We start from the raw sequence: 27763 nt of genomic DNA on the forward strand, positions 1-27763 counted from the left end.
CAGGCTAAATTCTCCCTCAGCGTACCCGAACAGGCACCAGAGTGTGGTGACTAGGGGATTTTCACGGTAACTTCATTGCAGTGTTAATGTAAGCCTACTTGTGATACTTCTAAACAAACTTTTGGGTGGCACAGTAATTAGCACTGCTGCCTCTCAGCACCAGAGACCCGGGTTCGATTCCCGGTTTGGATCACAATCTGTGTGGAGTTCGCACATTCTCCCCATGTCTGCGTGGGTTTCCTCCGGGTGCTCCGGTTTCCTCCCACAGTATGAAAGACGTGCTGGTTAGGGTGCATTGGCCGTGCTAAATTCTCCCTCAGTGTACCCGAACAGGCATCAGAGTGTGGCGACTAGAAGAATTTCACAGTAACTTCATTGCTGTGTTAATGTAAGGCTTACTTGTGACTAATAAATGAATAAATGGCAGCCCCCCCACCCCCCTTCCCCCGCCCGGGGTGGGAAGGTGGTGAGTTGAGGTCCCACTTCAGAGATTTGACCGTGCGATTCAGACCGACACTCTGGTGCAATACTGAGGTTCTATCTCGCCCGTTTTGAGCTTCGGAACATTCTGCCGCCTTCCGCGGAACGTTCCCCGCCTCCTCGCTCGCCAATAGCCCTCCCCCTGACTATCACTTTGGATCTCTTAGGGTCATCGCCAAGGGGCTGGCAACTGGGGACAACTCCCATGGTCACCGGTCCCGACATAAGTTTATGGGGGAGGTGATGGCCTCTGGTATTGTCACTGGACTATTAATCCAGAAACTCAGTTAATGATCTGGGGACCCGGGTTCGAATCCCGCCACGGCACATGGTGGAATTTGAATTCATTAAAAAATATCTGGAATTAAGAATCTGATGGTCATGAAACCATTGTCGGGAAAACCCGGTATAGAGGTATAGAATATAAGAGTAGGAGTCTGATGTTGCAGTTGTATAGAACGTTGGTTAGGCCTCACTTGGAGTACTGCGTCCAGTTCTGGTCGCCGTACTACCGGAAGGATGTAGAGATCCTGGAGAGAGTGCAGAGGAGATTTACCAGGATGTTGCCTGGTATGGAAGGGCTGTCTTACGAGGAAAGATTGGATGAACTTGGGCTGTTTTCCCTTGAGAGACGTCGGCTGAGGGGGGATCTAATAGAGGTTTATAAGATTATGAAGGGGATAGATAGAGTAAATGGTGGTAAGCTTTTTCCGCTACAAGAAATGGATAGAACGAGGGGTCACGGGCTTAGGGTGAGGGGGGCTAGGTATAAGACAAATATTAGAGGGCAGTTTTTCACACAAAGGGTAGTTGGGGTGTGGAATGCACTGCCGAGTAAGGTGGTGGAAGCAGGCACGCTAGGGTTGTTTAAGAGTCACTTAGACAGCCATATGAGCGGGCTACATATAGGGGGATATAGTAGGCCTTACTGAACATTGTAGGCTTGGGAATATGTTTTGCCTCAGGAATGTTAGTCTTTGCCTGTTTAATAATGAATTTTTTTGTCTCCACAGGCATTTAAGTCCAGCAAGGGGCATGCAGGCGGCAGGTTGTGGTGGGCTGCTCTTGGATGTTGCTTCGGGAGTTGCCTATTGCTTCATGTCGTTAGTGTGCTTAAACTGGACCATCTCGAGGGCAACATGACAGCTCAGAGACTATCTCTGTTGCTGTGCGGACACATGGATTTGGGCCTGTGTCTGTGGGAGTTTGCACGTTCTCCCCGTGGTTGCGTGGGTTTCCTCCGGGTGCTCCGGTTTCCTCCCACATCCCCCAAAGATGTGCTTTTAGGCTGATTGATTGGGTACTAAAATTGTCCCTAAATTGGACCTCCCTGATCCTCGCACGTTAGGCGTAGACTAAAATCATGAATAGGTCACTGAGATAGTAGGACGGCGGCGCGGGCTCGTTGGGCCGAAGGGCCTGTTTCCCGTGCTGTGTTGTTCTTTGTTCTTTGTAAAACCCATCTGGTTCACTGATGTCCTTTAGGGAACGAAATCTGCCGTCCTTACCCTGTCCGGCCTACGTGTGACTCCAGAGCCACAGCAATGTGGTTGGCTCTCAACTGCCCTCCGAGGGCAACTAGATGCTTCACCAACAATCAGAAATCATCCAATTGGGGTAATGAAGACCCTGCTTGCTTTCTGATTGGCCATGGACATGTTGGTGGAACCAATGGTAGGGCGGGGCAGTTAATGGAAGGCAGTCATGTGACAAAATCAGCAGGAAAATTGGGCGGCACAGTAGCACAGTGGTTAGCGCTGCTGCCTCACAGTGCCAGGGACCCGGGTTCGATTCCCAGCTTGGGTCACTGTCTGTGTGGAGTCTGCACATTCTCCCCGTGTCTGTGTGGGTTTCCTTCAAGTGCTCTGGTTTCCTCCCATGGTCTGAATGACGTGCTGGTTAGAGTGCATTGGCCACGGTAAATTCTCCCTTGGTGTACACAAACAGGCAGCGGAGTGTGGCGATTAGAGGGGGTTTCACAGTAACTTAATTGCAGTGTTAATCTAAGCCTTACTTGTGATACCAATAAATAAATACGTACCTCTCCTCCTTCCCCCTGTCCCCCCCGCCACACCCCGCTCTCCCATCTTTCCCCCTGATCAGAGTTGGCAACTGGGGTGTCCCCCCACCCCCCACCACAGCTGGGTTCGTCTGTTGGTGCAGGAACCATTCTGAATGCACAGTTATACAATTCTAATAATTGGGGCCTGGAGTTAATGAGCACAGATATTTCTGTGGGAGGGGGAGAAGGGGTGAAGGAAGGTGTGTGTTTGACTGGAGGTGCCCTTCTCTGCTCAGAAGGAGAAGCCGTTCTCGCTGGCGGTGGACATTGGATGTGGCTCAGGCCAGAGCACCAGGGGACTGGCTTCTCACTTTGACAAAGTGGTTGGAGTAGATTTGAGCGAAGCCCAGATCGGAGAAGCCAGGAAGACGGATGGACCCGATAACATCTCTTACAGGTAACCATAGCCACCGCGGGATTTGGCACCAACTCCAGGGACTACAGGCCGGTTCACCTTGTTGGGAATGATCGATTTTAGTTCTGGAAGATTGATCCCATTCAGACTGACCTAGACTAATCAAGATCATAACCGTGGGAATTCCCGACAGATTTGATTAAAATAATCAGAGTGATAACAGAAAGTGTAAATCCCGGAAATAGATACAAGGAGGTTTCATTAGCAATGTTGGGAATGGATATGGGTTTGATTATGGATCATCTATGTGGGTGATAGGATGGCACAGTGGTTAGCATCGCTGCCTCACAGCACCAGGGACCCAGGTTTAATTCCAGCTAGGCTCACTGTCTGTGTAGAGTTTGCATGTTCTCCCCGTATCTGCGTGCGTTTCTTCCGAGTGTTCTGGTTTCCTCCCACAGTCCAAAGGTGTGCATGTTAGGTGGATTGGCCTTGCTAAATTGTCCCTTCGTGTCCAATGATGTGCAGGTTAGATGGATTGGCCATGCTAAACTGCCTCTTAGTGGTCAAAGATGTGTATGTTAGGGTGGTTGGCCATACTAAATTGTCCCTTAGTGTCCAAAGATGTGTAGGTTAGGTGGATTGGCCATGCTAAATTGCTCCTTAGTGTCCAAAGATGCGCAGGTTAGGTGGATTGGCCATGCTAAAGTGTCCCTTAGTATCCAAAGATGTGAGGATTAGGTGGATTGGCCATGCTAAATTGCCCCTTAGTGTCAGAGGGATTAGCAGGCTAAATACTTGGGGTTACGGAGATAGGGCCTGGGTGGGATTGTTGTTGGTGTAGACTCAATGGGCTGAATGGCCTCCTTCTGCACTGTGGGGATTCTATGATAACCAGGGAATGGTAATCTCGGATGCAGATAGAAAGTTTACTGTATTTCTGTGATATCTCTGGTGCATTAACAGTCTGTATTTCTGTGTTTGTTGATTCACTTGGCAGACTGGGACAGGCAGAGGAGCTGGAGTTTGTCGACGGTTCCGTTGACTTGGTAACTGTCGGACAGGCAGTTCACTGGTTTGACCTGCAGAAGTTTGTGAAGGAGGTGGCGAGGATTCTCAAACCCCGAGGCTGTGTGGCTTTGTGTTGCTACAAACCTCCTAGATTGTGCAGTTATGCTGATTCCCCTGAGAAGCCAGCCCAAATGATCGAAGAGGTAAGAAAGGTTTGCATTCGTATAGCAACTTCCACAACCTCGGCGCGTTCCCCAAGCCAGTACAGCCACGAGGGTGGAAACCAAACTGTACACGGCAAGATCCCACACTCAACAACGTGGTTGACGAGCAGATCTCCATGGCGACCTTTCCCAGGAAGCCGTCATTGAATAAGAATCCAGCTCAGGATCAGCCATGAGAATACAACCTTCAGCTTGGCCTTTGACAAATCTCCACCAGAGGGCGCATTCTTCTGTCTATAAGAACTATTACTGACGCTACCTTGTAGGATTGGAAAAAGATCAAGACATCACCCATCAAAGGGGCCTCAATTTCTCTTGGCAAATGCAGCTCTCTCAGTGCCCAAGGAAGACCCCACGCCCCTTCATGCAAATGTGTAATGAGACAGGTAAGATTAATGCTCTCCTTGTGAGGGATCCTCTTGGAATGAGTGAGCACAATACGGTTGAATTTCTAATACAGATGGAGGGTGAGAGAGTAGGGTCCCAAACCAGTGCTTGAACAAGATGGAGTACCATAGGATGAGGGCGGAGTTGGCTAATGTAGACTGGGAGCACAGACCAATTGGCGGGACAGCTGAGGAACAGTGGAGGATTTTTAAGAAGATTTTTTTCTCAGTACTCAGCAAAAATATATTCCGGTGATTAAAAAAGGAATGTGAGAAAAGGGATAACCAGCTATGGATTTGGGGTGGCACGGTAGCACAGTGGTTAGCGCTGTTGCCTCACAGCTCCAGGGACCCGGGTTCGATTCCTGGCTCGGGTCACTGGCAGTGTGGAGTTTGCACATTCTCCTCGTGTCTGCGTGGGTTTCGTCCAGGAGCTCCGGTTTCCTCCCACAGTCCAAAGATGTGCGGGTTAGGTTGATTGGCCATGCTAAGAAATTGCCCCTTAGTGTCCAGGGATGTGTAGGTTAGAGGGATTAGTGGGTATAATATGTAGGGATATGGGGGTAGGGCCTGGGTGGGATTGTGTTCGGTGCAGACTTGATGGGCTAAAGGGCCTCTTTCTGCACTGTAGGGTTCTATGATTCTAAATGAATCTGTTCGGAGAATAGTTATTTATTCTGTGCTCAAATGGGCAACTGGGCTTGGCTTAGACACTGGATAAATTGTCCCCTCTACACCATATCAAACACTCCCAAATGGGAGCTCTTCCCCCCAATTCTTAATTCACAGAATCTCACAGTATAGAAGGAGGCCATTCAGCCCATTGAGTCTGCACTGACCACAATCAAACACAGAACCCAATGCATCCTACCTGAACTAGTCCCCCTGACATTAAAAGGGTCAATTTAGCCTGGCCAATCCACATCTTTGGACTGTGGGAGGAAACCGGATCACTCGGAGGAAACCCACGCAGACACAGGGAGAACGTGCAGACTCTGCACAGACAGTGAACAGAATTGGAACACCTACCCAGCAGTGTGGGAATTTCCAATGTTGGTGTCCTCTCAGGACTCCCGGCATCAGAGGAGAGGTGAACAGGCTGCACATCCCATCCACAAACATGTAAAATGAACTCCATTGGACACTATGTTCGCCTGGTGAGTAATCATTCAAAAAGGGTGGGCCTGAGTTTGATATCTCTTCTGGACGACTGCACCTCCAGCAGTGCCGCACTCCCAGACGGAACTGCGTCGTCAATGATAGACCTTTGCACAAAGTGACTGGAGCCCACCTCGAACCATCTGACCCAGAGACAAGATGGCTGCCGCCTGGGCCTTACACAGGATGGTCATGGTATGAACTGATTTCTACTCAGACAGAACATTGCTCTCAGTATCCCAGTGGTATAAAAGTGAAGGAGCGTAATGTATAACATGCAATTAATTGTACGGTGGCACAGTGGTTAGCACTGCTGCCTCACAGTGCCAGGGACCCGGGTTCAATTCCTGGCTTGGGTCATTGTTTGTGTGGAGTTTGCACATTCTCCCCATGTCTGCATGGGTTTCCTCCAGGTGCTCCGGTTTCCTCCCACAGTCTGAAAGACATGTTGATTAGGGGGATTGGCCATGCTAAATTCTTCCTTAGTGTCCAAAGATGTATAGGTTAGGTGGATTGGCCATGCTAAATTGTCCCTTAGTGTCCAAAGATGTGCAAGTTAGGTGGATTGGCCATGCTAAATTGTCCCTTAGTACAAAGAACAAAGAACAACACAGCACGGGAAACAGGCCCTTCGGCCCAACGAGCCCGCGCCGCCGTCCTACTATCTCAGTGACCTATTCATGATTTTAGTCTACGCCTAACGTGCGAGGATCAGGGAGGTCCAATTTAGGGACAATTTTAGTACCCAATCAATCAGCCTAAAAGCACATCTTTGGGGGATGTGGGAGGAAACCGGAGCACCCGGAGGAAACCCACGCAACCACGGGGAGAACGTGCAAACTCCCACAGACACAGGCCCAAATCCATGTGTCCGCACAGCAACAGAGATAGTCTCTGAGCTGTCATGTTGCCCTCGAGATGGTCCAGTTTAAGCACACTAACGACATGAAGCAATAGGCAACTCCCGAAGCAACATCCAAGAGCAGCCCACTACAACCTGCCGCCTGCATGCCCCTTGCTGGACTTAAATGCCTGTGGAGACAAAAAAATTCATTATTAAACAGGCAAAGACTAACATTCCTGAGGCAAAACATATTCCCAAGCCTACAATGTTCAGTAAGGCCTACTATATCCCCCTATATGTAGCCCGCTCATATGGCTGTCTAAGTGACTCTTAAACAACCCTAGCGTGCCTGCTTCCACCACCTTACTCGGCAGTGCATTCCACACCCCAACTACCCTTTGCGTGAAAAACTGCCCTCTAATATTTGTCTTATACCTAGCCCCCCTCACCCTAAGCCCGTGACCCCTCGTTCTATCCATTTCTTGTAGCGGAAAAAGCTTACCACCATTTACTCTATCTATCCCCTTCATAATCTTATAAACCTCTATTAGATCCCCCCTCAGCCGACGTCTCTCAAGGGAAAACAGCCCAAGTTCATCCAATCTTTCCTCGTAAGACAGCCCTTCCATACCAGGCAACATCCTGGTAAATCTCCCCTGCACTCTCTCCAGGATCTCTACATCCTTCCGGTAGTACGGCGACCAGAACTGGACGCAGTACTCCAAGTGAGGCCTAACCAACGTTCTATACAACTGCAACATCAGACTCCTACTCTTATATTCTATACCTCTTCCTATGAAGGCTAACATACCATACGCTTTCCTCATCACATTCTGCACCTGTACCGACACCTTCAGGGACTTATGCACTTGCACCCCCAGGTCTCTCTGCGTATCTATACTCCGGATAGTTCTACCTTTTATCGTATAACTCCCCTCCACATTATTCCGGCCAAGGTGCATCACCTCGCATTTCTCCGGATTAAATTCCATTTGCCATCTATCTGCCCAATCTACCAGCCTGTCTATGTCCTGTTGCATTGCCAGGCACTGCTCCTCAGTACCCGCCAATCCAACCATCTTGGTGTCATCAGCAAATTTGCTGATCACACCACCTACCCCCTCTTCCAAGTCATTAATATATACCACAAATAGAAGAGGTCCAAGTACCGAGCCCTGCGGCACACCAAAGATGTGCAGGTTAGGTGGATTGGCCATGCTAAATTGCCTCTTAATGTCCCTAAGATATGCAGGTTAGGGTGCATTGGCCGTGCTAAAATCTCCCCCAGCGTACCCGAACAGGCGCCCGAGTGTGGCGACTAGGGGATTTCCACAGTAACTTCATTGCAGTGTTAATGTCAGCCTGATTGTGACACCAATAATATAAAATTTAAAAATTGTTGAAAATCAGGAGAAGCCAATACTGATTGGCTGACAATCAAACACCATCCAATTGGATAATGAGCCTTCTTGCTTTCCAATTGGTGTAGGAAGGCCATATGTCATAAGGATGGACTTGTTGGCTGACCAATGACTGGAGTGTGGGGAGGTGGGGAGGTGGGGAGTCATGTGACGACACCTCCAGGACTTTGTTTAATCACAACCTGAGTAAAAGTGATGGGAAATTTTTAAATGACGCACTGTGTTTTAACAATAACTTCAGCCACTCTTCTCCAGCTGCTGCAATGCCCAGTTTCCTTCCATTCAGTCAAACAGGACAGAATTCCCGTGCGTTTCGGGAAAGCAGTCATTATGGTTCAGAGCAGGGGCCAACATCAAGGGCAGAACTTTATGAGATCTTACGAGTCAGACTAGCGTCAAACTGGGAGAGTTCCAGGTCCTTTTCTTTGTGCATTTTCACGTTGAATCTTAAGCATTCGGTCTTTAAAATTTAGGGCAAGTCCATTTCTCCACTACAGAAGGCTGTGGGTGGGGTCAATTGGCCAGGCAGCCTGAAGGGGGAGGTGTTGCGCATGTGCAGACCACTGATGCTGCAGCAGCAGGGGTCTGTCAGACAGAAAGTGAGTTGTCAGGCCCCTGCTACTACAGGCAGCCTCAACCAGTAACCCTCTCCGCACCTCCCCCCCACCCCCGTCCCTGGCAACAGGTCCAAAATGCAGCCTCCACTGCCCTCCCCACCTCACAGACCAATCACAGTTCTGCTGCCCTCCCCCACCAATCACATGCTGAGTGGCATTGGGCCCCCTCCCACCACAGACCCTGCTCCTTTTGGCCCCTCCCCACAGACCCTGCCCCCATTGGCCCCTCCCTACAGACCCTGCCTCCCATTGGCCCCTCCCCACAGACCTTGCCCTCAATTGGCTCCACCCACCCACAGGCCCTGCCTCCTGCCACTGCCCAACACAGGCCCCACCTCCTGACACTGTCCAGTGGGTATTGCCCAGGCTGGAATTGCCAAAGTGGCAGGGCAGCACTGCCAGTGGGGCGTTGCCCAAGGGGCACCCCCCTTGGGGAAATGGGCATAAAAGTAGTGCTAAAATCCTGCCCCTAGCATCCAGTAAAGACAAAAGGCGCCTGTTGACCAGGAGGTGCTGCCCCAGGTCTTGTGACACTCTGGGCTGGAGTTTACAGTCTTCGTTCAATTCGAGACTGGAAAATCCCACCCAAGGTTAACGGACCTTTCCATTGTCTGCCCCTTGCCCGCTCTGATTCCCGGGGCAGGCGGGACTGTAAAATTCTGGCCTCTGACTTTGTAACAGTGACAGGGCGGTGTTCCAATGTAGCTAAACCCTGGGCTTCCAATGAAGGAAATGTATTTGGTAAGCGTTGACTTTGAGCATGTTTAGAACACAATGATTGCAATATCTTTGACCCAGTGTGGTGAATCTTTCCATTTACAGATGTTCAAAATGTTTAAACCTTACGAAGCTCCAATAACAAAATTGGTTTGGAATGAATACAAGGAAATACTTGATGCGATCACATTCCCTGACAAAGAGAGGTAGCTATCTAACACATACGGCAATGTTAACACCAGCACCCATTAAACACAAAATAATTTCTTATTCTCTCCCCGGTGTGAGAAATATTTAATACTTACTGTGTCTCTGCCACCAATCTGAAATGTAACAGATATTTGTAGGGCTGGAACCGTCATAGAGCCCTGATTTTACCATTTCGATTCTAAGTGCTGGGCGGACTGGAAACTGGGAATGTTTCAGATCCCACTTTTAGACCCGTTCTCAGGCGCCCCCGTACAAACTCTGCCTGAAAAATTATTGGTGCTTCTGAATCGCATTGCACAAGCCTGTGGGTGGAGCTTAATGTGCCCGAAATCCAGCAGCTCCGATCAGAGTCCCCAATTGCGCACGCGCAGAGAGAAACAAGAATAATGCTCCCAGGCCAGAAGATGCCTCGCCTCCTCCCCTCCCCCCTACACAGACATTGCCCCATCCTCCACAACATTACCGACCCCCTGATCCCCCCACCTCTCCGCTACCCAGGCCGATCACAGCCCTCTTCCCCTCTGACTGATTGTACACAGGGATACCACCAACCGACCAGAGAGCCATCTGGACCCGCCTCCCCCTCCCACCGATCTGAGACAGAGAGCCGCTGGAATCTCTGGATGTACCTTGTCAGAAGCTGGAGCAGCCAAATGGGACCTTTGCCAAACATGTCTGCTTTGCGCCGATTCCGAGGGGGCGAATGCAGTGGTAAAGAGGGAAGTGTGGGTAAGTTTGGGCCTCCAGCTAATTCAATTTAAATGCATGCAAATACGTTTAAATGGCTGTCGTGCCCGTTTTGGCCACGGTCCAGATCGTGGCCATTTTTGGCCCTTGGTGAAGGGGCACAGAGGCAGGCGTGAATCGCACTACTCGCCTCACACCCGACTTTACCACGTTTTGGGGTGCAACTTGAGGATAAATTCGGGCCCCTTGAGTTTCATAGCACAGAGGCCCTTCAGCCCATTGCATCTGTGCTGGCCATTAGCTACCTACAGGTGGCACGTTGGTACAGCTGTCTCCCTGTGCCAGACACCTGGGCTCGATTCACAGCTTGGGGCACTGTCTCACCGATGATTCTTCGTTAATTAGACACCGCTGGAAATAAAGCCATTCACTTCAACCCCTCCCCCAACGCCCCCAGTGCACATTCGGAGTGAATGCTGGGGTGTTTGCACCATTGATTGCACCCATGTAACCTGGTACCTTTAAAGGAACAATGATCGTTTCATAAAATATATAATAATGTCATGCCAGGGTTGGGAACTCAACCTTCGACCTGCGTTGCACGGAAAGTGCATTCTAATTGCATGTTCTCCCCGTGTCTGCGTGGGTTTCCTCTGGGCGCTCCTCCCACAGCCTAAGGATGTGCAGCTTACGTGGATTGGCCATGCTAAATTGCCCTTTAGTTTCCCGGGATGTGCGGGTTAGAGGAATTAGAGTGTGTGGGGTTATGGGGATAGGGCCTGGGTGGAGTGCAGACTCGATGGGCCAAATGGCCTCCTCCTGCACTGTAGGGTTTCTATGATCTCTATTAAATGGTGCAGCAGGCTGGGAGGGCCAAATGGCCTACTCCTGCCTCTGTTTCCAGTCTTCCTCTGTATAGGAACATTCTTGAAATTCAGTGTTCTCCCAGCTGCCAATCCCTTGGGATTGGGGATGAGCTGCTTCCACTCCGGGCTACCGGGCTCCCAGAGAGCTGATCGATCCAGCACGCGATCCCAGGACTCTGCCTCGGAGAGCGGGGGGAGCGGGAAGGGGTCTGAGGAGGGTGGGCGGGGCTCAGGTGGTGAGTGGGGCCAGGAGAGTGGGCGGGGCTTGGGGGTGGGTGGAGTTCAGGAGGGCGGGCGGGGCTTGGGGGCCCGTTGGAGCTCGGGAGGCTAGCAGTCTCGGGGGGTGGGGCCCTCAGGAGGGTGGGCGGAGCTTGGGGGCCAGTTGGCGCTCGGGAACATAAGAACATAAGAACATAAGAAATAGGAGCAGGAGTAGGCCATCTAGCCCTTCGAGCCTGCCCCGCCATTCAATAAGATCATGGCTGATCTGTCGCTGCTCAGTTCCACTTTCCCGCCCTCTCCCCATAACCCTTAATCCCCTCGCTTATCAAAAACCCATCAACCCGCGTCTTAAAAATATTTAGCGAGGCAGCCTCCACCACTTCAACAGGCAGAGAATTCCAGAGATTCACCACCCTTTGAGTGAAGAAGTTCCTCCTCAACTCCGTTCTAAACCGCCCCCCTTTTATCTTGAGGCTGTGCCCCCTAGTCCTACTGTCTTTTTTGAGCGGGAAGAGTCTTTCCACCTCTATCCTATCCATCCCATTCATCATCTTATACGTCTCAATGAGATCTCCCCTCATTCTTCTAAACTCTAACGAGTACAAGCCTAGTTTATTCAGCCTCTCCTCATAGCTCAACCCCCTCAACTCCGGTATCAGCCTAGTAAACCTCCTCTGCACTCCCTCCAAGGCCAAAATATCTTTGCGAAGGTGCGGCGCCCAAAAATGCACACAGTACTCCAGTTGCGGCCTCACCAATGCCCTATACAGCTGCAGCAAGACCTTCCTACTTTTATATTCAATCCCCCTCGCTATGAAGGCCAGCATCCCATTCGCCTTCCTGACCACCTGCTGCACCTGCAAGCTGGGTTTTTGCGACTCATGTACAAGGACCCCGAGGTCCCTCTGCACCGTGGCCTGCTGCAGTTTTTCGCCCCGTAAGTAATAGTCCTTCCTACCATTATTCCTACCAAAGTGGACCACCTCACACTTGCCAACATTAAATTCCATTTGCCATTTCCTGGCCCATTCGCCCAGCCTATCTAGATCCTTCTGTAGACTCTCCACACCCTCCGCGCAATTTGCCGTTCCCCCAATCTTGGTGTCATCAGCAAATTTCGACACCCTACACTCGGTTCCCTCCTCCAGATCATCTATATAAATGGTAAAAAGCTGAGGCCCCAGCACCGACCCCTGGGGCACCCCACTAGTCACCATCCGCTAGCAGTCTCGGGGGGGGGGCCCTCAGGAGGGTGGGCGGGGCTTGGGGGCCAGTTGGAGCTCTGGCAGGGGTGGTGTAGCTCGTGGGGGGAGGGTTGCTGGCTAGATGGTCTACTTGGGGAGTTTGGGCATTCGCTCGGACACCTGCACCTCTCCGTTTGGATTTGATCTCCAGCCAGACGTCCCCCGTGAGTCAGCGGGGCGTTTGACCTCTTGAGAAGGGGGCGCTTTGAAGAAATCCCTAATGTGGGGAGTGGGGGGCTGGTTTCCTGCTGAGGCTCAGTTCCCGGGGGTCGGGGGTGGAACTGATTCTGGTTTTGGAATCTGTTGTCGGGAACAGGAGGACATTCCCTGCTCAGCGGAACCGGTTTGAAGCGATTCTAACCGACAATTTTTAAAATTAAGCATTTGTCTTGCTAACTCTCTCAAGTCACCCAAAACACTGCAGAGGAACAACACTGGGTGGGATTTTACCCTTACACCTATTTTTGCGGCGGGAAAATGCAGCAAAATCAGGCTTAAAGCGGTGAGGGGAACGGCGCCGGTTTCTGCAACCAGCGCAATTTTACGACCCCCCCCAAATTTCCAATGCGGTCAATGTCTCGCCGGAAATGGGCGCGAGGCTGGTTAATTTATTAAATTTGTGTTTTGAACGTGTTTAGCGGTCCCGGCGCTCGATCGTCCGGGCTCGCCTTGCCTTTATGGCTTCCCCGGGAGAGGTTCTTTCTGGCGAGGAAAACACCAGCTCCCTATCAACGGGGATCAGTTGTGTTGGCCTCACCGATGGAACCGGAGGCGACTGATGGTCCACTCCGGGGAGGCCAGTGTAGGTGGGGGAGAGCCCCTTGGGGACTGCCCGCCTGGCACCTGCTCAGTGCCCACCTGGCAGTGCCTGGAGGTGAGGCTAATAAGGGGCAGGGCATGTGGGGACAGTGCAAGGGGGGGGGGCAGAGCCTATGGTGGGAGGGGAAGTGCCTGCTGCATGCGATCAGTGGGAGTGGGGGGCCACCATTGGTCTGGCCACCGGGCGGGAGTCCACAATCGTCTGGACAGCGAGTGGGCTTCATCTTGAGCCACGGGCTCCTGCGATTGCAGGAATGGGATTGGAGAGGATTACTGATTGAGGCTACCTGCAGCAGCAGGAGCCTGACAGCTCTCTCTCAGTTTGTCAGAGCCCTGCTACCTCTAACGCACGTGTGGCATCAGTGGTCTGCACATGTGCAATAGCTCCCTCTACAGACTGGCTGCCAAGTTAAGCCCCACCCACTGCCTCTCCAGATAGAAACTGACTAGTCTATCTTTTCAGAGACAGGGTGCATTAGATTGGGTGTGAAAACACATGGAAAATCGGATCTGGAATTCTTCCATTTCTAGACTAGCTGGACAATTAGAAAAAAAACTCCTAAAATTCCACCCATTTGGTTTAATTATTTTAATTATTCAGAGAAAACTTACCTCCAAATTCTGTGGCCTGGGCCTCGGCATCTCCCTCTGTGACTGGATTCCAAACTTCCTAACTCGCAGACCACAATCAGTAAGGATAGGCAACCTCCTCCACAATCATCCTCAATATCAGTGCCCCACAAGGCTGTGTTCTCAGCCCCTACTATACTCCTTATACACCTACAACTGTGCAGCCGAATCCCCCTCCAATTCAACTTTAAAGTTTGCTAACGACACCACTGTAGTTGGTCAGATCTCAAACAATGACAAGACAGAGTACAGGAATGAGATAGAGAATGTGCGGCAACAATAATCTCTCCCTCAATGTCAACACAACGAATCTACATCAACGGGGACGAAGTAGAAAGGGTCGAGAGCTGCTGGTTTTTAGGTGTCCAGATCAACAACAACCTGTCCTGGTCCCCCCATGCCAACACTGTAGTTAAGAAAGCCCACCAACACCTCGACTTTCTCAGAAGACTAAGGAAATTTGGTATGTCAGCTATGACTCTCACCAACTTTTACAGATGCACCATAGAAAGCATTCTTTCTGGTTATATCACAGCTTGGTATGGCTCCTGCTCTGCCCAAGACCACAAGAAACTACAAAAGGTCATGAATGTAGCCCAATCCATCACACAAACCAACCTCCCATCCACTGACTGTCTACACTTCGCGCTGCCTTGGCAAAGCAGCCATCAAAATTAAGGACCCCACGCACCCCGGACATTCTCTCTTCCACCTTCTTCCATCAGGAAAAAGATACAAAAGTCTGAGATCACATACCAACCGACTCAAGAGCAGCTTCTTCCCTGCTGCCATCAGACTTTTGAATGGACCGACCTCGCATTAAGTTGATCTTTCTCTACACCCGAGATATGACATTTTGCACTCTCTCCTTCTCTATGAACAGTATGCTTTGTCTAGCACAAGAAACAACACTTTTCACTGTATGTTAATAGATGTGACAGTAATAAATCGAGTCAAATCAAAATTAAATCCCACAGTATCACATCTGTCCTCTCTCCATTGTCTCATCAAATGAGCATCACGATTTAGTGCCATTCCCTTGCTTTCTCCCCGCACCCATACAGTGCAGGAAGAGGCCATTCGGCCCACCGAGTCTGCACCGACTCTCCGACAGGGCACACAAGTTTGTGCTTTGTCCTGATTTTAACATTGACGTCTTCAGCTCTGCGTCAGAGGAGGCAATGTCAAGATGGAGAAACCTATCTCATGGATATTCGGCTTTCTAAAATCCATGCACACGTATCAAAGATTCCTGAAGGAAGATCCAGAGAATGCTAAAGCCACGGTGGAAAAAGTGGAACAGAGGTACAAAACAAAACGCGCTGGAAACTGCAGCCCAAGGGTGGGATCATTCCGACCACGCTCACTCCCAAGACCAGATAATCCGGCCCGGAAGTCAACGGACCTTCGCATGGTCTATGTCCCACTTGCTATAAGAACATGAGAACTAGAAGCAGGAGTAGGCCATCTGGCCCCTTAAGTCTGTAATTTGGCATAGCCAATCCACCTAAATGGCACATCGTTAGCCTGCTCCGCCAGTCAATAAGATCATGGCTGATCTTTTTGTGGACTCAGCTCCCGCCCACTCACCATAACCCTTAATCCCTTTACTGTCCAAAAATTTATCTATCCTTGCCATTCAATGAGGGTCCTCAACTGCTTCACTGGGCAGGCAATGCCACAGATTCACAACTCTGTGTGTGAAGAAGTTCCTCCTCAACTCAGTCCTAAATCTGTTCCCCCTTTTTTTGAGGCCATGCCCCCTAGTTCTAGTTTCACCCGCCAGTGGAAACAACTTCCCTGCTTCTATCTTATCTATTCACTTCATAATTTTATATGTTTCCATAAGACCTCCCCTCATTCTTCTACATTCCAATAAGTACAGTCCCTGTCTCTCCTCATAAGCCGAATCTCTCAACTCCGGAATCAACCTAGTGAATCTCCTCTGCACCCCCTCCAGTGCCAGTATATCCTTTCTCAAGTAAGGAGACCAAAACTGTACACAGTACTCCAGGTGTGGCCTCACCAGCACCTTATATGTGATTCCTAGGCAGGCAAGTTGGGTAACTTCTATCCTACTGTACCAGAGTGGGAGACTAAGACTCACCTCCCTACCACCCCCCCAGCTCCAGTCACCCCAGAGCCAGGGATAAGGGCCCCCCAACCCCCCAGATGGTTAAATCTTGGGGACTGACAGAGGAGTTTGATCAAATTGGTAAGCCAATAAAATTCTAGTACAGTTACTAAGAGAGATGGGCAGCGTCAGTATGTCACGGTTCCAGAATAGATTGTCCTTGTTTATTTATTATTGTCAGCCTTACATTAACACTGCAATGAAATTACTGTGAAAATCCCCTAGTCGCCACACTAGAGCACCTGTTCGGGTACACTGAGGGAGAATTTAGCATGGCCAATGTACCTAGTTAGCACATCTTTCGGACTGTGGGAGGAAACCAGAGCACCCGGAGGAAACACATGCAGACACGAGGCAAATGTGCAATCTTCACACAGACAGTGACCCAAGCAGGGAATCGAACCCGGGTCTCTGGCGCTGTGAGGCAGAGCAGTGCTAACCACTGTGTCACCGTGCTGCCCATACATGGCTAGCTGGCTAGTCCAGCACAGTTTCTGGTCAATGGTTGCCCCCAGGATGTGGGTGTGATCTTCTACATGGCACTGTGGACCATACCAGTCTCACTCCTGTGTCAGATCCTTACACTACAGTGATAACTTTCCAAAAGGAATTGGGTGAATCCTTGAAGGGGGGTTAATTTGAGGTTATGAGGTGAGATCAGGGTAGTGAGATTAATTGTGGCTCTTACAAAGGTTGTGCTGGATTGGCTGGTCTCAGGTGTGTGATGCTGAGATTCTACCCATTTATTGTCTACCCAATGGGCCTCACATCACTCCATAGTCACACTGCTTTCTATAAATTGAGTGGAGTTTGATTCTGTGGAGAAAACTTTGATTAATTTTCTCTTTCTCTCTCCCTAGACTTCTAAAAGCACTCGGAGTGTCCCGTGAGACCCTTGTGGAATTCAGTATGAAATATTTTTGTGTCTTGGCCTGTAAACCGGAGTAAATCTGAGTGATGTTTGTAGGCCGCCTCCCAGAATCCTTCACAGCCGCCCTACACAGGCTAATATCCACTTCCTCTGACTCTCCCAGCACAAGGTCTCACTCAGAAATGGAGCCGATCTTCAAACACAATTAAATTGAGATGTATTGCTGGATGGTACAGCAGCTCGAGATTTCAGGAATGGTTGCTTGTAATGAAATTGCTTGGACACAGTTCCCTCATAAACAACTTCAGTCCATCAAACTCTGTCTCTTGTGGTGATTGCGAGTATTGTCTGCTTACCTCTGGAACTCTTTTTATTCATTTGTGGGTGGCACAGTGGTTAGCACTGCCACCTCACAGCGCCAGGGACCCAGGTTTGATTCCCAGCTTGGGCCACTGTCTGTGTGGAGCCTGCATGTTCTCCCCATGCCTGCATGGGCCTTCTCTGGGTGCTCCGGTTTCCTCCTACAGTCTGAAAGACATGTTGGTTAGGGTGCATTGGCCAGTGCTAAATTCTCCCTCAGTGTAGCCAAACAGGCACCAGAGTATGGCGACTAGGGGATTTTCATGGTAACTTCATTGCTATGTTAATGTAAGCCTCAATACATTGAGAAGTATTGTTTCTTGCGCGCTATACAGACAATGCATACTGTTCATAGAGAAGGAAACAAGAGCGTGCAGAATGTAGTGTTACAGTAGGATGTAGAGAAAAATCAAATTAATATGAGGTAGGTTCATTCAAAAGTCTGATGGCAGCAGGGAAGAAGCTGTTCTTGAGTCGGTTGGTATGTGACCTCAGACTTTTGTATCTCTTTCCTGAAGGAAGAAGGTGGAAGAGAGAATGTCCGGGGTGCATAGGGTCCTTAATTATGCTGACTGCTATTCCAAGGCAATGGGAAATGTGGACAGAGCCAATGGATGGGAGGCTGGTTTGTGTGATGGATTGGGCTACATTCTTTTTGTAGTTCCTTGTGGTCTTGGTCAGAGCAGGAGCCATACCAAGCTGTGATACAACCAGAAAGAATGCTTTCTATGGTGCACCTGTAAAAGTTGGTGGGAGTGGGTGAGACTTGGTGAGAGTGGGTGGGAATGGGTGAGAGTGGATGGGAGTGGGTGAGAGTGGATGGGAGTGGGTGAGAGTGGGTAACCTTGTAAATTACCAGCAGTTTCTCGTGATTGGACTGAAAATTTCTTTAAAGGACACCCCCGACCCTTCACCCCGCCCCCCAATTAACCTGTATCACATGTAGTTTATGGACAGGCTGAGATGAGCGGGTCTGACTGTCTAGACAAGGAAATGGTGTCAGAGGCTCCTGTCCAAATCCGTTCAACCCTGTTTTAGATCCACTGCCTCCCCGAAGGGAAAGTGTTTGCATTGAAATAGCGCCTTTCGCAATTTTGGGAAAGTCCAACATTTGATGGGTTGTCACTGCTAGCGACGGCCACAGCCTGTGAATGAATTTAAAAAGTATTGTCCTAGGAAGGGTTAACCTTCCTTCTGGTTTGGCACGGTCATTTAGATCTGACACTCAAGATCTCAAACACACAATCTCGGTGGATATTCAGAGCAGGGCTGAAGAAATAGTATATTGTTCAATGTGGCTGTTATAGTTCAATCCTGAACATGGGAACAAAAGAAGGCCATTCGGCCCCTGGAGTCTGACCCTCCAGTCAGTAAGATCATATCTGACCTGTGATCTAACCTCACATCCCTTCCACCTCTGCTCAATTAAATTCGGACTAAATTCAAATCAGAAATTGATTCTAATTTGATTTGATTTATTATTGTCACATGTATTAGTATACAGTGAAAAGTATTGTTTCTTATGTGCTGTACTGTTCATAGAGAAGGAAAGGAGAGAGTGCAGAATGTAGTGTTATAGTCATAGCCAGGGTGTAGAGAAAGATCAGCTTAATGCAAGGTAAGTCCATTCAAAAGCCTGATGGCAGCAGGGAAAAAGCTGTTCTTGAGTCGGTTGGTACGTGACCTCAAACTTTTGCATCTTTCCTGATGGAAGAAGGTGGAAGAGAGAATGTCCGGGGTGCCTGGGGATCCTTAATTACGCTGGCTGCTTTGTTGAGGCAGTGGGAAGTGTAGATAGAGTCAATGGATGAGAGGCTGGTTTGCGTGATGGACTGGGCTACGTTCAAGACCTTTTGTAGTTCCTTGCGGTCTGTGCTTTTGATTGATAACCTGATGCAGTAACGATTGCCATTTATGGTTGAGGACTTCCATTTTACAATTAGAACTCGTCCCCATTGGAGATTAGCGTGTAAAATTAAAGCTCGTGGGATTGGGGGCAGTTTATTGAGATGGATGGAAAACTGATTGGCGGACAGGGATCAAAGGGTGGGGTTTTCCTGTACTCCCCTCAACCCCCCAAATCGGAAAATCCTGCCCAAGGTCAACAAACCTTTGCATGGTCTAGTCCTGCCACCCCCCCTCGCCCCATGTCCCTCAACCTCCACCCCCCCAGCCCCACTCCCCACCTCCCCCCACCACCCCCACCCGCTTTACTTCCCATGGCAAAAAAGTCGGAATAGGTGGGTCTTTTCCCAAGTGTCAGACCAAGTGACTATTGACGACCGCAGGGATCGGGATTCCTACTAATCATATATCAATGATTTGAATGCGAGAACTATATGTAATATCTCCAAATTTACAGATGACACAGATCTGGGTGGGAGGCTAAGCTGTGAGGAGGATGCAGGGATGCTTCAGTGTGATTGAGATAATTTGAGTGAGTGGGAAATGCATGGCAGGTGCAGTTTCATGCAGATAAATGAAAGGTTATCCACTTTGGAAGGAAAAAACAGATAAGCAGGTTATCTGATTGGTTAGAAATTAAGATAATGGAGTATGCAACGAGACCTGGGTGTCCTTGTAAGCCAGTCACTGAAGATAATCATGCAGGATTAGTACATATGTGTTGATGTTAGTGCATGTGCTGGGATTAGCCTGTGTGTTCTGAGATTAGTGTGTGCTGGTATTAGGGTGTGTGTGTGTGTGTGCTGGGATTAGTGTGTATGTGAGCTAGGATGAGTGAATGTGTATGTGCTAGGATGAGTTTGTGTTTGTGTTGGAATGAATGTGTGTGTCCAGGGATGTGTGTGTGTGTTGGGAGTATTGCCTGTATGCTGGGATTATTGTGTGTGCACTGGGATGTGTGTGTGCGTGCTGGAGTCTCTCTCTCTGTCTGTGCTGGGATTAGTGTGTGACTGCTGGGACAGTGTGTGTGTGTGTGCGCTGGAGTCTGTGCTGGGATGAGTGTGTCTGTGTTGGGATTAGTGTGTGTGTGTGCTGGGGTCTCTGTGTGTTGGGATTAGTGTGTGTATGTGCTGGGGTCTGTGCTGGGATGAGTGTGTGTGTGTGTACTGGGATCAGTGCGTGTGTGTGCTGGGATGAGTGTGTGTGTGTGTGCTAGGGTCTCTCTGTGCTGGGATGAGTGTGTGTGTGTGTGTGTGTGTGTACTGGGGTCTCTCTCTGTGTGCTGGGATCAGTGCATGTGTGTGCTGGGATGAGTGTGTGTGTGTGTGTGCTAGGGTCTCTCTGCTGGGATGAGTGTGTGTGTGTGCTGGGGTCTCTCTCTCTGCTGGGATGAGTGTGTGTATGTGTACTGGGGTCTCTCTCTGTGTGCTGGGATGAGTGTGTGTGTGTGATGGGGTCTCTCTGTGTGTTGGGATTAGTGTGTGTGTGCTGGGGTCTGTGCTGGGATGAGTGTGTGTGTGTGTGTGTACTGGGGTCTCTCTCTCTGTGCTGGGATGAGTGTGTGTGTGTGTGTGTGTGTGTACTGGGGTCTCTGTCTGTGCTGGGATTAGTGTGTGTGTGTGTGCTGGGGTCTCTCTCTGTGCTGGGATTAGTGTGTGTGTGTGTGTACTGGGGTCTCTCTCTTTGTGCTGGGATGAGTGTGTGCGTGTGTGTGCTGGGGTCTCTCTCTTTGTGCTGGGATGAGTGTGTGTGTGTGTGTTCTGGGGTCTCTCTCTGTGCTGGGATTAGTGTGTGTGTGTGTGTGCTGGGGTCTCTCTCTGTGCTGGGATGAGTGTGTGTGTGTGTACTGGGGTCTCTCTCTCTCTGTGCTGGGATTATTGTGTGTGTGTGTGTGTGTGTGTGTGTGTGTACTCCCTGTGCTGGGATTAGTGTGTGTGTGTGTGTGGTCTCTCTCTGTGCTGGGATGAGTGTGTGTGTGGTCTCTCTCTGTGCTGGGATTAGTGTGTGTGTGTGTGTGTAGTGGGGTCTCTCTCTGTGCTGGGATGAGTGTGTGTGTGTGTGTGTAGTGGGGTCTCTCTCTGTGCTGGGATGAGTGTGTGTGTGTGTGTGTGTGTGTATGAGTGTGTACTCCCTGTGCTGGGATTAGTGTGTGTGTGTGTGTGTAGTGGGGTCTCTCTCTGTGCTGGGATTAGTGTGTGTGTGTGTGTGTAGTGGGGTCTCTCTCTGTGCTGGGATGAGTGTGTGTGTGTGTGTGTGTGTATGAGTGTGTACTCCCTGTGCTGGGATTAGTGTGTGTGTGTGTGTGTAGTGGGGTCTCTCTCTGTGCTGGGATTAGTGTGTGTGTGTGTGCTGGGGTCTCTCTCTCTCTGTGCTGGGATTATTGTGTGTGTGTGTGTGTGTGTGTACTCCCTGTGCTGGGATTAGTGTGTGTGTGTGTGTGTGTAGTGGGGTCTCTCTCTGTGCTGGGATGAGTGTGTGTGTGTGTGTGTGTGTATGAGTGTGTACTCCCTGTGCTGGGATTAGTGTGTGTGTGTGTGTGTAGTGGGGTCTCTCTCTGTGTGCTGGTTTAGTGGATAGCCGGATTGAGTCATGTGGATATTTATTGCTCTCAGACACTCAGAGAGAGAGAGAGGCAGAGCTGTCCCAGTCTCTGCGCTGACACAGGGATACTGGCGAGCTGGGATGCTCCGCTATATTTTGGAATCAGGGACCCCTCCAGCCAGCCAGCGACTGCGGAATGAAGACTCTGAGACAGGCTGCCGCAGACACTCTGAGCCGCTTAGGTGAGTGTGCAGCGACCGCATTGAATTTTCCAGTCCCTCTCCCCCTGCACCTTCCCGGAGCGACCCAGGCTGGGCCAGCTCCCAGATACAGACCGGCAGCACTGGGTAAACACTGGGTAGATACTGGTAGCACTGGCTATACACTGGCAGCACTGGCTAGCAAGTTGTTAACCCTTTGGTGTCAAGGGCAGGTTGGTCTTTGGGGATTTGAGTGCAACAAGGACCAGTTTTGCAGAGACAGGCCAGCTCTGATATCTCTGCCCTCAGCCCAGGGTTGGTCTGAAACACACTGCTGCTCCTGATAGCCACTCTCCCACCCACTGGAGTTGTGTTTGTGTGTATCTATATGTGTGTATGTGTGTATTTTTATGTGTCTGTGTGCGTTTCCATGTGTGTGTCTGTGTGTTTTTGTGTGTCTGAGGCCATGTGTTTATGTTTGTCTCTCTAATGGCTATGTATCTGACAGCGTGTTTATCTGTGTGGCTGTTATGTGTCTGTGTGTCCATGTGTTCTATGTGTATGTGTGTGCCTGTAAGTGTCTGTGTCCCTGTGGTTCATGTGCCTGTGTGTGTGTCCATGTGCCTGTGTGAGTGTGTGTGAGTGCATGTGAGTTAGTGCGTGTGTGTGAATCAATGTGTGAGTGTGTGCATGTGTGTGTGTGTGAGTGCGTGTCTGTGAGTCAATGCATGAGTGTGTGTGCGTGAGTGTGTATGTATGTGTTTGTGTGTGTGAGTGCGTGTGTGTCTGTGTATGTGTCTGTGTGTGTGTGTGAGCGCGTGTGTGTCTGTGTGTGTGTTTTTGTGTACGTGTGGGGAGGGGAGGGGAGCTAATTGGAGCTCATAATCAAATTGAAGTTCATAAGAACAGAATCAGGCCATTCGGCCCATCAAGTCTGCTCCGCCATTCGATCGTGGATATGCTCCTCATCCCCATTTTCCTGCCTTCTCCCCATAACCCTTCACCCCATTACCAGTTAAAAATCTGTCTAACTCCTCCTTAAATTTACTCACTGTCCCAGCATCCACCGCACTTTGGGAGAGCGAATTCCACAGATTCTCCTTTGGGAGAAGTAGTTTCTCCCCAACTCTGTTTTAAATTTGCTCCCCCTTATCCTAAGACTGTGACCTCTCATCCGAGAATGTCCCACAAGAGGAAGCATCCGCTCCACGTCTACTTTATCCATACCTTCTATCATCTTGTACACCTCAATTTGATCTCCCCTCGTTCTTCTAAATTCCAGAGAGTATCGGCCTGAACTGTTCAATCTCTCCTCATACGACAAACCTCCCATCTCTGGGATCAATCTAGTGAACCTCCTGTGAACTGCCTCCAATGCCACTACATCTTTCCTCAAATAAGGGGACCAAAACTGTGCACAATACTCCAGGTGCGGTCTCACCAATGCCTTGTATAGTTGCCACTATAGAAGTCTTTGGTGATACTATTGTGAGGAGGAGTTTTCGTGTGGTGAGTTCTAAGCTGGCTGTTCATTTTGCTGTTTGGAGTTGTAGAGTGCCGAGGGGGCTAGGATCCACTGAACCTCTAGCTGAGCACATTAGAATTAGCTGATAAACTGGCCAATGCAGGGCAAGGAGGCACCACAGGGAACAGCAGGAGGCCATTCAGCCCCTCGAGCCCTGTGCTATGAGGTCACTTCTGACATCCTAACTCCATGTTACAGAGCAAAGAGATCTAGGGGGTACAGGTTCATAGCTCGTTGGAAGTGGGGTCACAGGTGGACAGAGTGGTGAAGAAGGCATTCGGCATGCTTGGTTTCATTGGTCAGAACATTGAATACAGGAGTTGGGACGTCTTGTTGAAGTTGTACAAGACATTAGTAAGGCCGCACTTGGAATGCCGTGTACAGTTCTGGTCACCCTATGATAGAAAGGCTATTATTAAACTAGAAAGACTGCAGAAGAGATTTATTAGGATGCTACCGGAGTTTGATGGTTTGAGTTATAAGGAGCGGCTGGATAGACTGGGACTTTTTTTTCTCTGGAGCATAGGAGGGTGAGGGGTGATCTTATAGAGGTTTATAAAATAATGAGGCGCACAGATCAGCTAGACAGTCAACATCTTTTCTCAAAGGTAGGGGAGTCTAAAACTAAAGGGCACAGGTTTAAGGTGAGAGGGGAGAGATACAAAAGTGGCCAGAGAGGCAATTTTTTCACACAGAGGGTGGTGAGTGTCTGGAACAAGCTGCCAGAGGTAGTAGTACAGGCAGGTACAATTTCGTCTTTTAAAAAGCATTTAGACAGTTACATAGATAACATTGGGTGTAGAGGGATATGGGGCAAATGCAGGCAATTGGGACTAGCTTAGGGGTTTAAAAAAAGGGCAGCAGGGACAAGTTGGGCTGAAGGGCCTGTTTCCATGTTGTAAACCTCTATGACTCTATGATTCCCGGCTTCACCCTAATACCGTATTGAGATTTTCAGTGGACCCCCAGCTTTTGTTTTCGGGTTGGGTCCATTCAAAAGTCTGATGGCAGCAGAGAAGATCCTGTTCTTGAGTCAGTTGGCATGTGATCTCAGACTTTTGTATCTCTTTCCAACAGAAGAAGGTGGAAGAGAGAATGTCCGGGGTGTGTGGGGTCCTTAATTATGCTAGCTGCTTTGCTGAGGCAGTGGGAAGTGTAGACAGAGTCAATGGATGGGAGGCTGGTTTGCGTGATGGATTGGGCTACGTTCATGGTCCTTTGTAGTTCCTTGCAGTCTTGGACAGAGCAGGAGCCATACCGAGCTGTGATACAACCAGAAAGGATGCTTTCTATGGTGCACCTGTAAATTTTATTACAATCGACAATGGTTTCATGGTCGTCATTAGACTTTTAATTCCAGACGTTTATTGAATTGCATGGTGGGATTGGAACCTGGTCCTCCGGAGCATTGCCCTGGGTCTCTGGTCTGGTGACAATCCCACTGTTCCACTGCCTCCCTCAGTGTTCTGTACCGGGTCAAATACAGGCCTAGTTGATGCAGTCTGTCCTTGTAAATTAGTCCTGAGGGCATTACGGCGAATGTTGTCCCTTCCAAGGCTGACCTATCCTGCCTGAGATGCAGAGATCAGAACTGAAAGCCTTGACCAGGCCCAGCTTCCTCCATTTTTTTTCCATGTGGGCCTCAGGCTCCACCGAGGATGACTTGGCCCAGTCCTCGAGGGGTGCTTGCCTTCATTGGTCAGGGCATAGAGTACAAAAATTGGCAAGTCATGTTGGAGCTGCAGAGAACTTTAATTGGGTCACATTTGGAATATTGTGTACAGTTCTGGTCGCCACATCTCCAGAAAGATATGGAGGCTTTGGAAAGGATACAAAAAAGGGTTTGCCAGGACGCTACCTGGTTTGGAGGGTATTAACTATGAAGAGAGATTGGACAATCTTGCTTTGTTTGCACTTGAATGTCAGAGGTTGAGGGGCGACTTGATAGAAGTTTACAATATTATGAGAGGCGTGGATAGAACGGATAGTCAGAGTCTTTTTCCCAGGGTAGAAATGTCAATTACTAGGGGACGTAGATTCAAAGTAGAAGGAGGAAAGTTTAGAGGAGATGTTAGAAGCAGATTTTTACACAGAGGGTGGTAAGTGCCTGCCAGAGGAGATGGTAGAAGCAGGTACAATAGCAACATTTAAGAGACATCGTGACAGATACATGAAGAGGCAGGGAATAGAGTGATATGGACCACATAAAGACAAAAGGTCTTTAGATTTTAGAAAGGCGTTGTGTATCAGCGCAGGCTTTGTTCCTGTGGTGTACTGTTGGGTGGCTATAGTCTTTCTGTGTGGGCTTTTGGCATTTTGAGGTCATGGGATCATACAAAATAGGGGCAGGAATAGGCCATTCAGCCCCTCAGGTCTGACTTTTTGATTTTTGATTTGATTTATTAATGTCACATGCAGTGAAAAGTATTGTTTCTTGCGCGCTATACAAAGCATACTGTTCGTAGAGAAGGAGAGGAGAGAGTGCAGAATGTAGTGTTACAGTCATAGCTAGGGTATAGAGAAAGATCAACTTAATGCGAGGTAGGTCCATTCAAAAGTCTGATGGCAGCAGGGAAGAAGCTGTTCTTGAGTCGGTTGGTACATGACCTCAGACTTTTGTATCTTTTTCCCGATGGAAGAAGGTGGAAGAGAGAATGTCTGGGGTGTGAGGGGTCCTTAATTATGCTGGCTGCTTTGCCAAGGCAGCGGGAAGTGTAGACAGAGGCAATGGATGGGAGGCTGGTTTGCATGATGGATTGGGCTACATTCACGACCTTTTGTAGTTCCTTGCAGTCTTGGGCAGAGCAGGAGCCATACCAAGCTGTGATACAACCAGAAAGAATGCTTTCTATTGTGCACCTGTAAAAATTGGTGAGAGTCAGAGTGGACATACCATTCTGACCGTGGCCCTAACTCCACTTTCCTACCTGACACCCCACACTCATAATCTTTCACTCACTCATCGACCAGAAATCAGATATCTATCTCAGCCCCCCCAGTCCGCTCCCTGTGACCCCTCTCCCCACCCTCCCCAGTGACCCAGCCTCTACCGAATCTCGAAACATCAAGACTCTTCCCTCCAAGAGAAGAAATTCCTGTTTAATGGGAGACCCCTTATCTTGAAACAGTGTGCCCTCCCGTCCCCACCACTCCCCCCGTCTCCCATGAGGGGGAAACATTCTCTCAAAGCAGTGGGGTCTTGTTGGCCAGTTGCTGGGCCTCCTGAGGGGGTCGGGGAGGGGGTAGTGGATGAAGGTTCCAGAGAGGCAGGAAATTCCAACCCCTCCTCTGCCCTCGAGGGCTTTTAGCTGACATGGGTGAGGCCTTTGTAGCAAATCCTGGTGGGATTGCCTCTGTCTGCCCGAAGCCTGGGGGCCATCGGACATTGCTGTGGTTTGACCCCCAGTCTCTGACTACCTGACGGCCGTCACTCCCCATCTCCGGCCTAAGTGACCACGAAGCACAGATTACTATCCCGGAGCTCGAGGGAGGGGCTCGGAGGTGGGGGGGTTGTCGGGGGGGTGGATTCTGGAAGGAGAAACATCTCGCAATGCAGAGCGAGGGAGGTCGCCATGGTAACTACAAAAGCGTTTCCATGGCAAATGCCTCCTTCTGCAGGATGTGTGTGTTGGCACTTCACACTTTAAAGGGCCATCCTTGGAGTCCTTCTGCGAAAGGAGTGGAGAGCCCTTCAATTGTCGTGTGGTTTCATGCTGAGATTTGACGGATTTAAGTAAAGCCTCTTGGGGGAGGCCCCTTTCAGGGGTTGGTTCAAAGGTCAAATGCTTCAGCGAGGTGACCCCAGCAGTGCGGAGCTCAGCAATTTGATGCAAAGGCTTTGCCGAATTCCCTCACTTGCTGTTAGCCATGGTTTTGTGTAGTATCCCTACAGGAAGAACGTAGTAACGCAAATACTAATCCGGGGTGGGGGGGGGTGCAGGGAATGGGCAGGCTACAGCTTCCAGAACTTAGACCATAAGATGTAGCAGCAGGAGCAGGCCATTGAGTCTGCTCCGCCATTCAATGAGCTCATGGAGGGAGTTTTCCACCTTCCGCGGGACGGGGGTCAGACCTTGGAAAGGTCTGTTGACCTTGGGTGGGTTATCTGGTTTTGGGGGGAACACAGTCGGAAAATCCCACCCCATGACTGACCAGATATTGAATCCCTGCAGTGCAGAAGGAGGCCATTTGGCCCATCAAGTCTGCACTGACAACAATCCCACCCCGGCTCTATCACCATAACCCCTCATATTTACCCTGCTAATCCCTCTGAC

At 49.7% G+C, this 27763-nt stretch overlaps 1 protein-coding gene across 1 annotated transcript in view; it reads left to right on the top strand.

Moving 5' to 3' along the window:
* The first annotated feature begins 12583 nt into the window (after window positions 1-12583).
* cdk15 (cyclin-dependent kinase 15) overlaps window positions 12584-27763 on the top strand; it is a 57596-nt gene continuing 42416 nt past the window's right edge. The window contains exon 1 of the mRNA XM_080198688.1: window positions 12584-12668. Within this exon, the coding sequence (XP_080054814.1) occupies window positions 12587-12668 (82 nt within the window). The 5' untranslated portion in view covers window positions 12584-12586. The remainder of the gene's footprint in view (window positions 12669-27763) is intronic.

The sequence above is a fragment of the Carcharhinus amblyrhynchos genome, chromosome 11, assembly GCF_965287045.1.
Source record: "Carcharhinus amblyrhynchos chromosome 11, sCarAmb.v2.hapA, whole genome shotgun sequence".
Taxonomy (NCBI): domain Eukaryota; kingdom Metazoa; phylum Chordata; class Chondrichthyes; order Carcharhiniformes; family Carcharhinidae; genus Carcharhinus; species Carcharhinus amblyrhynchos.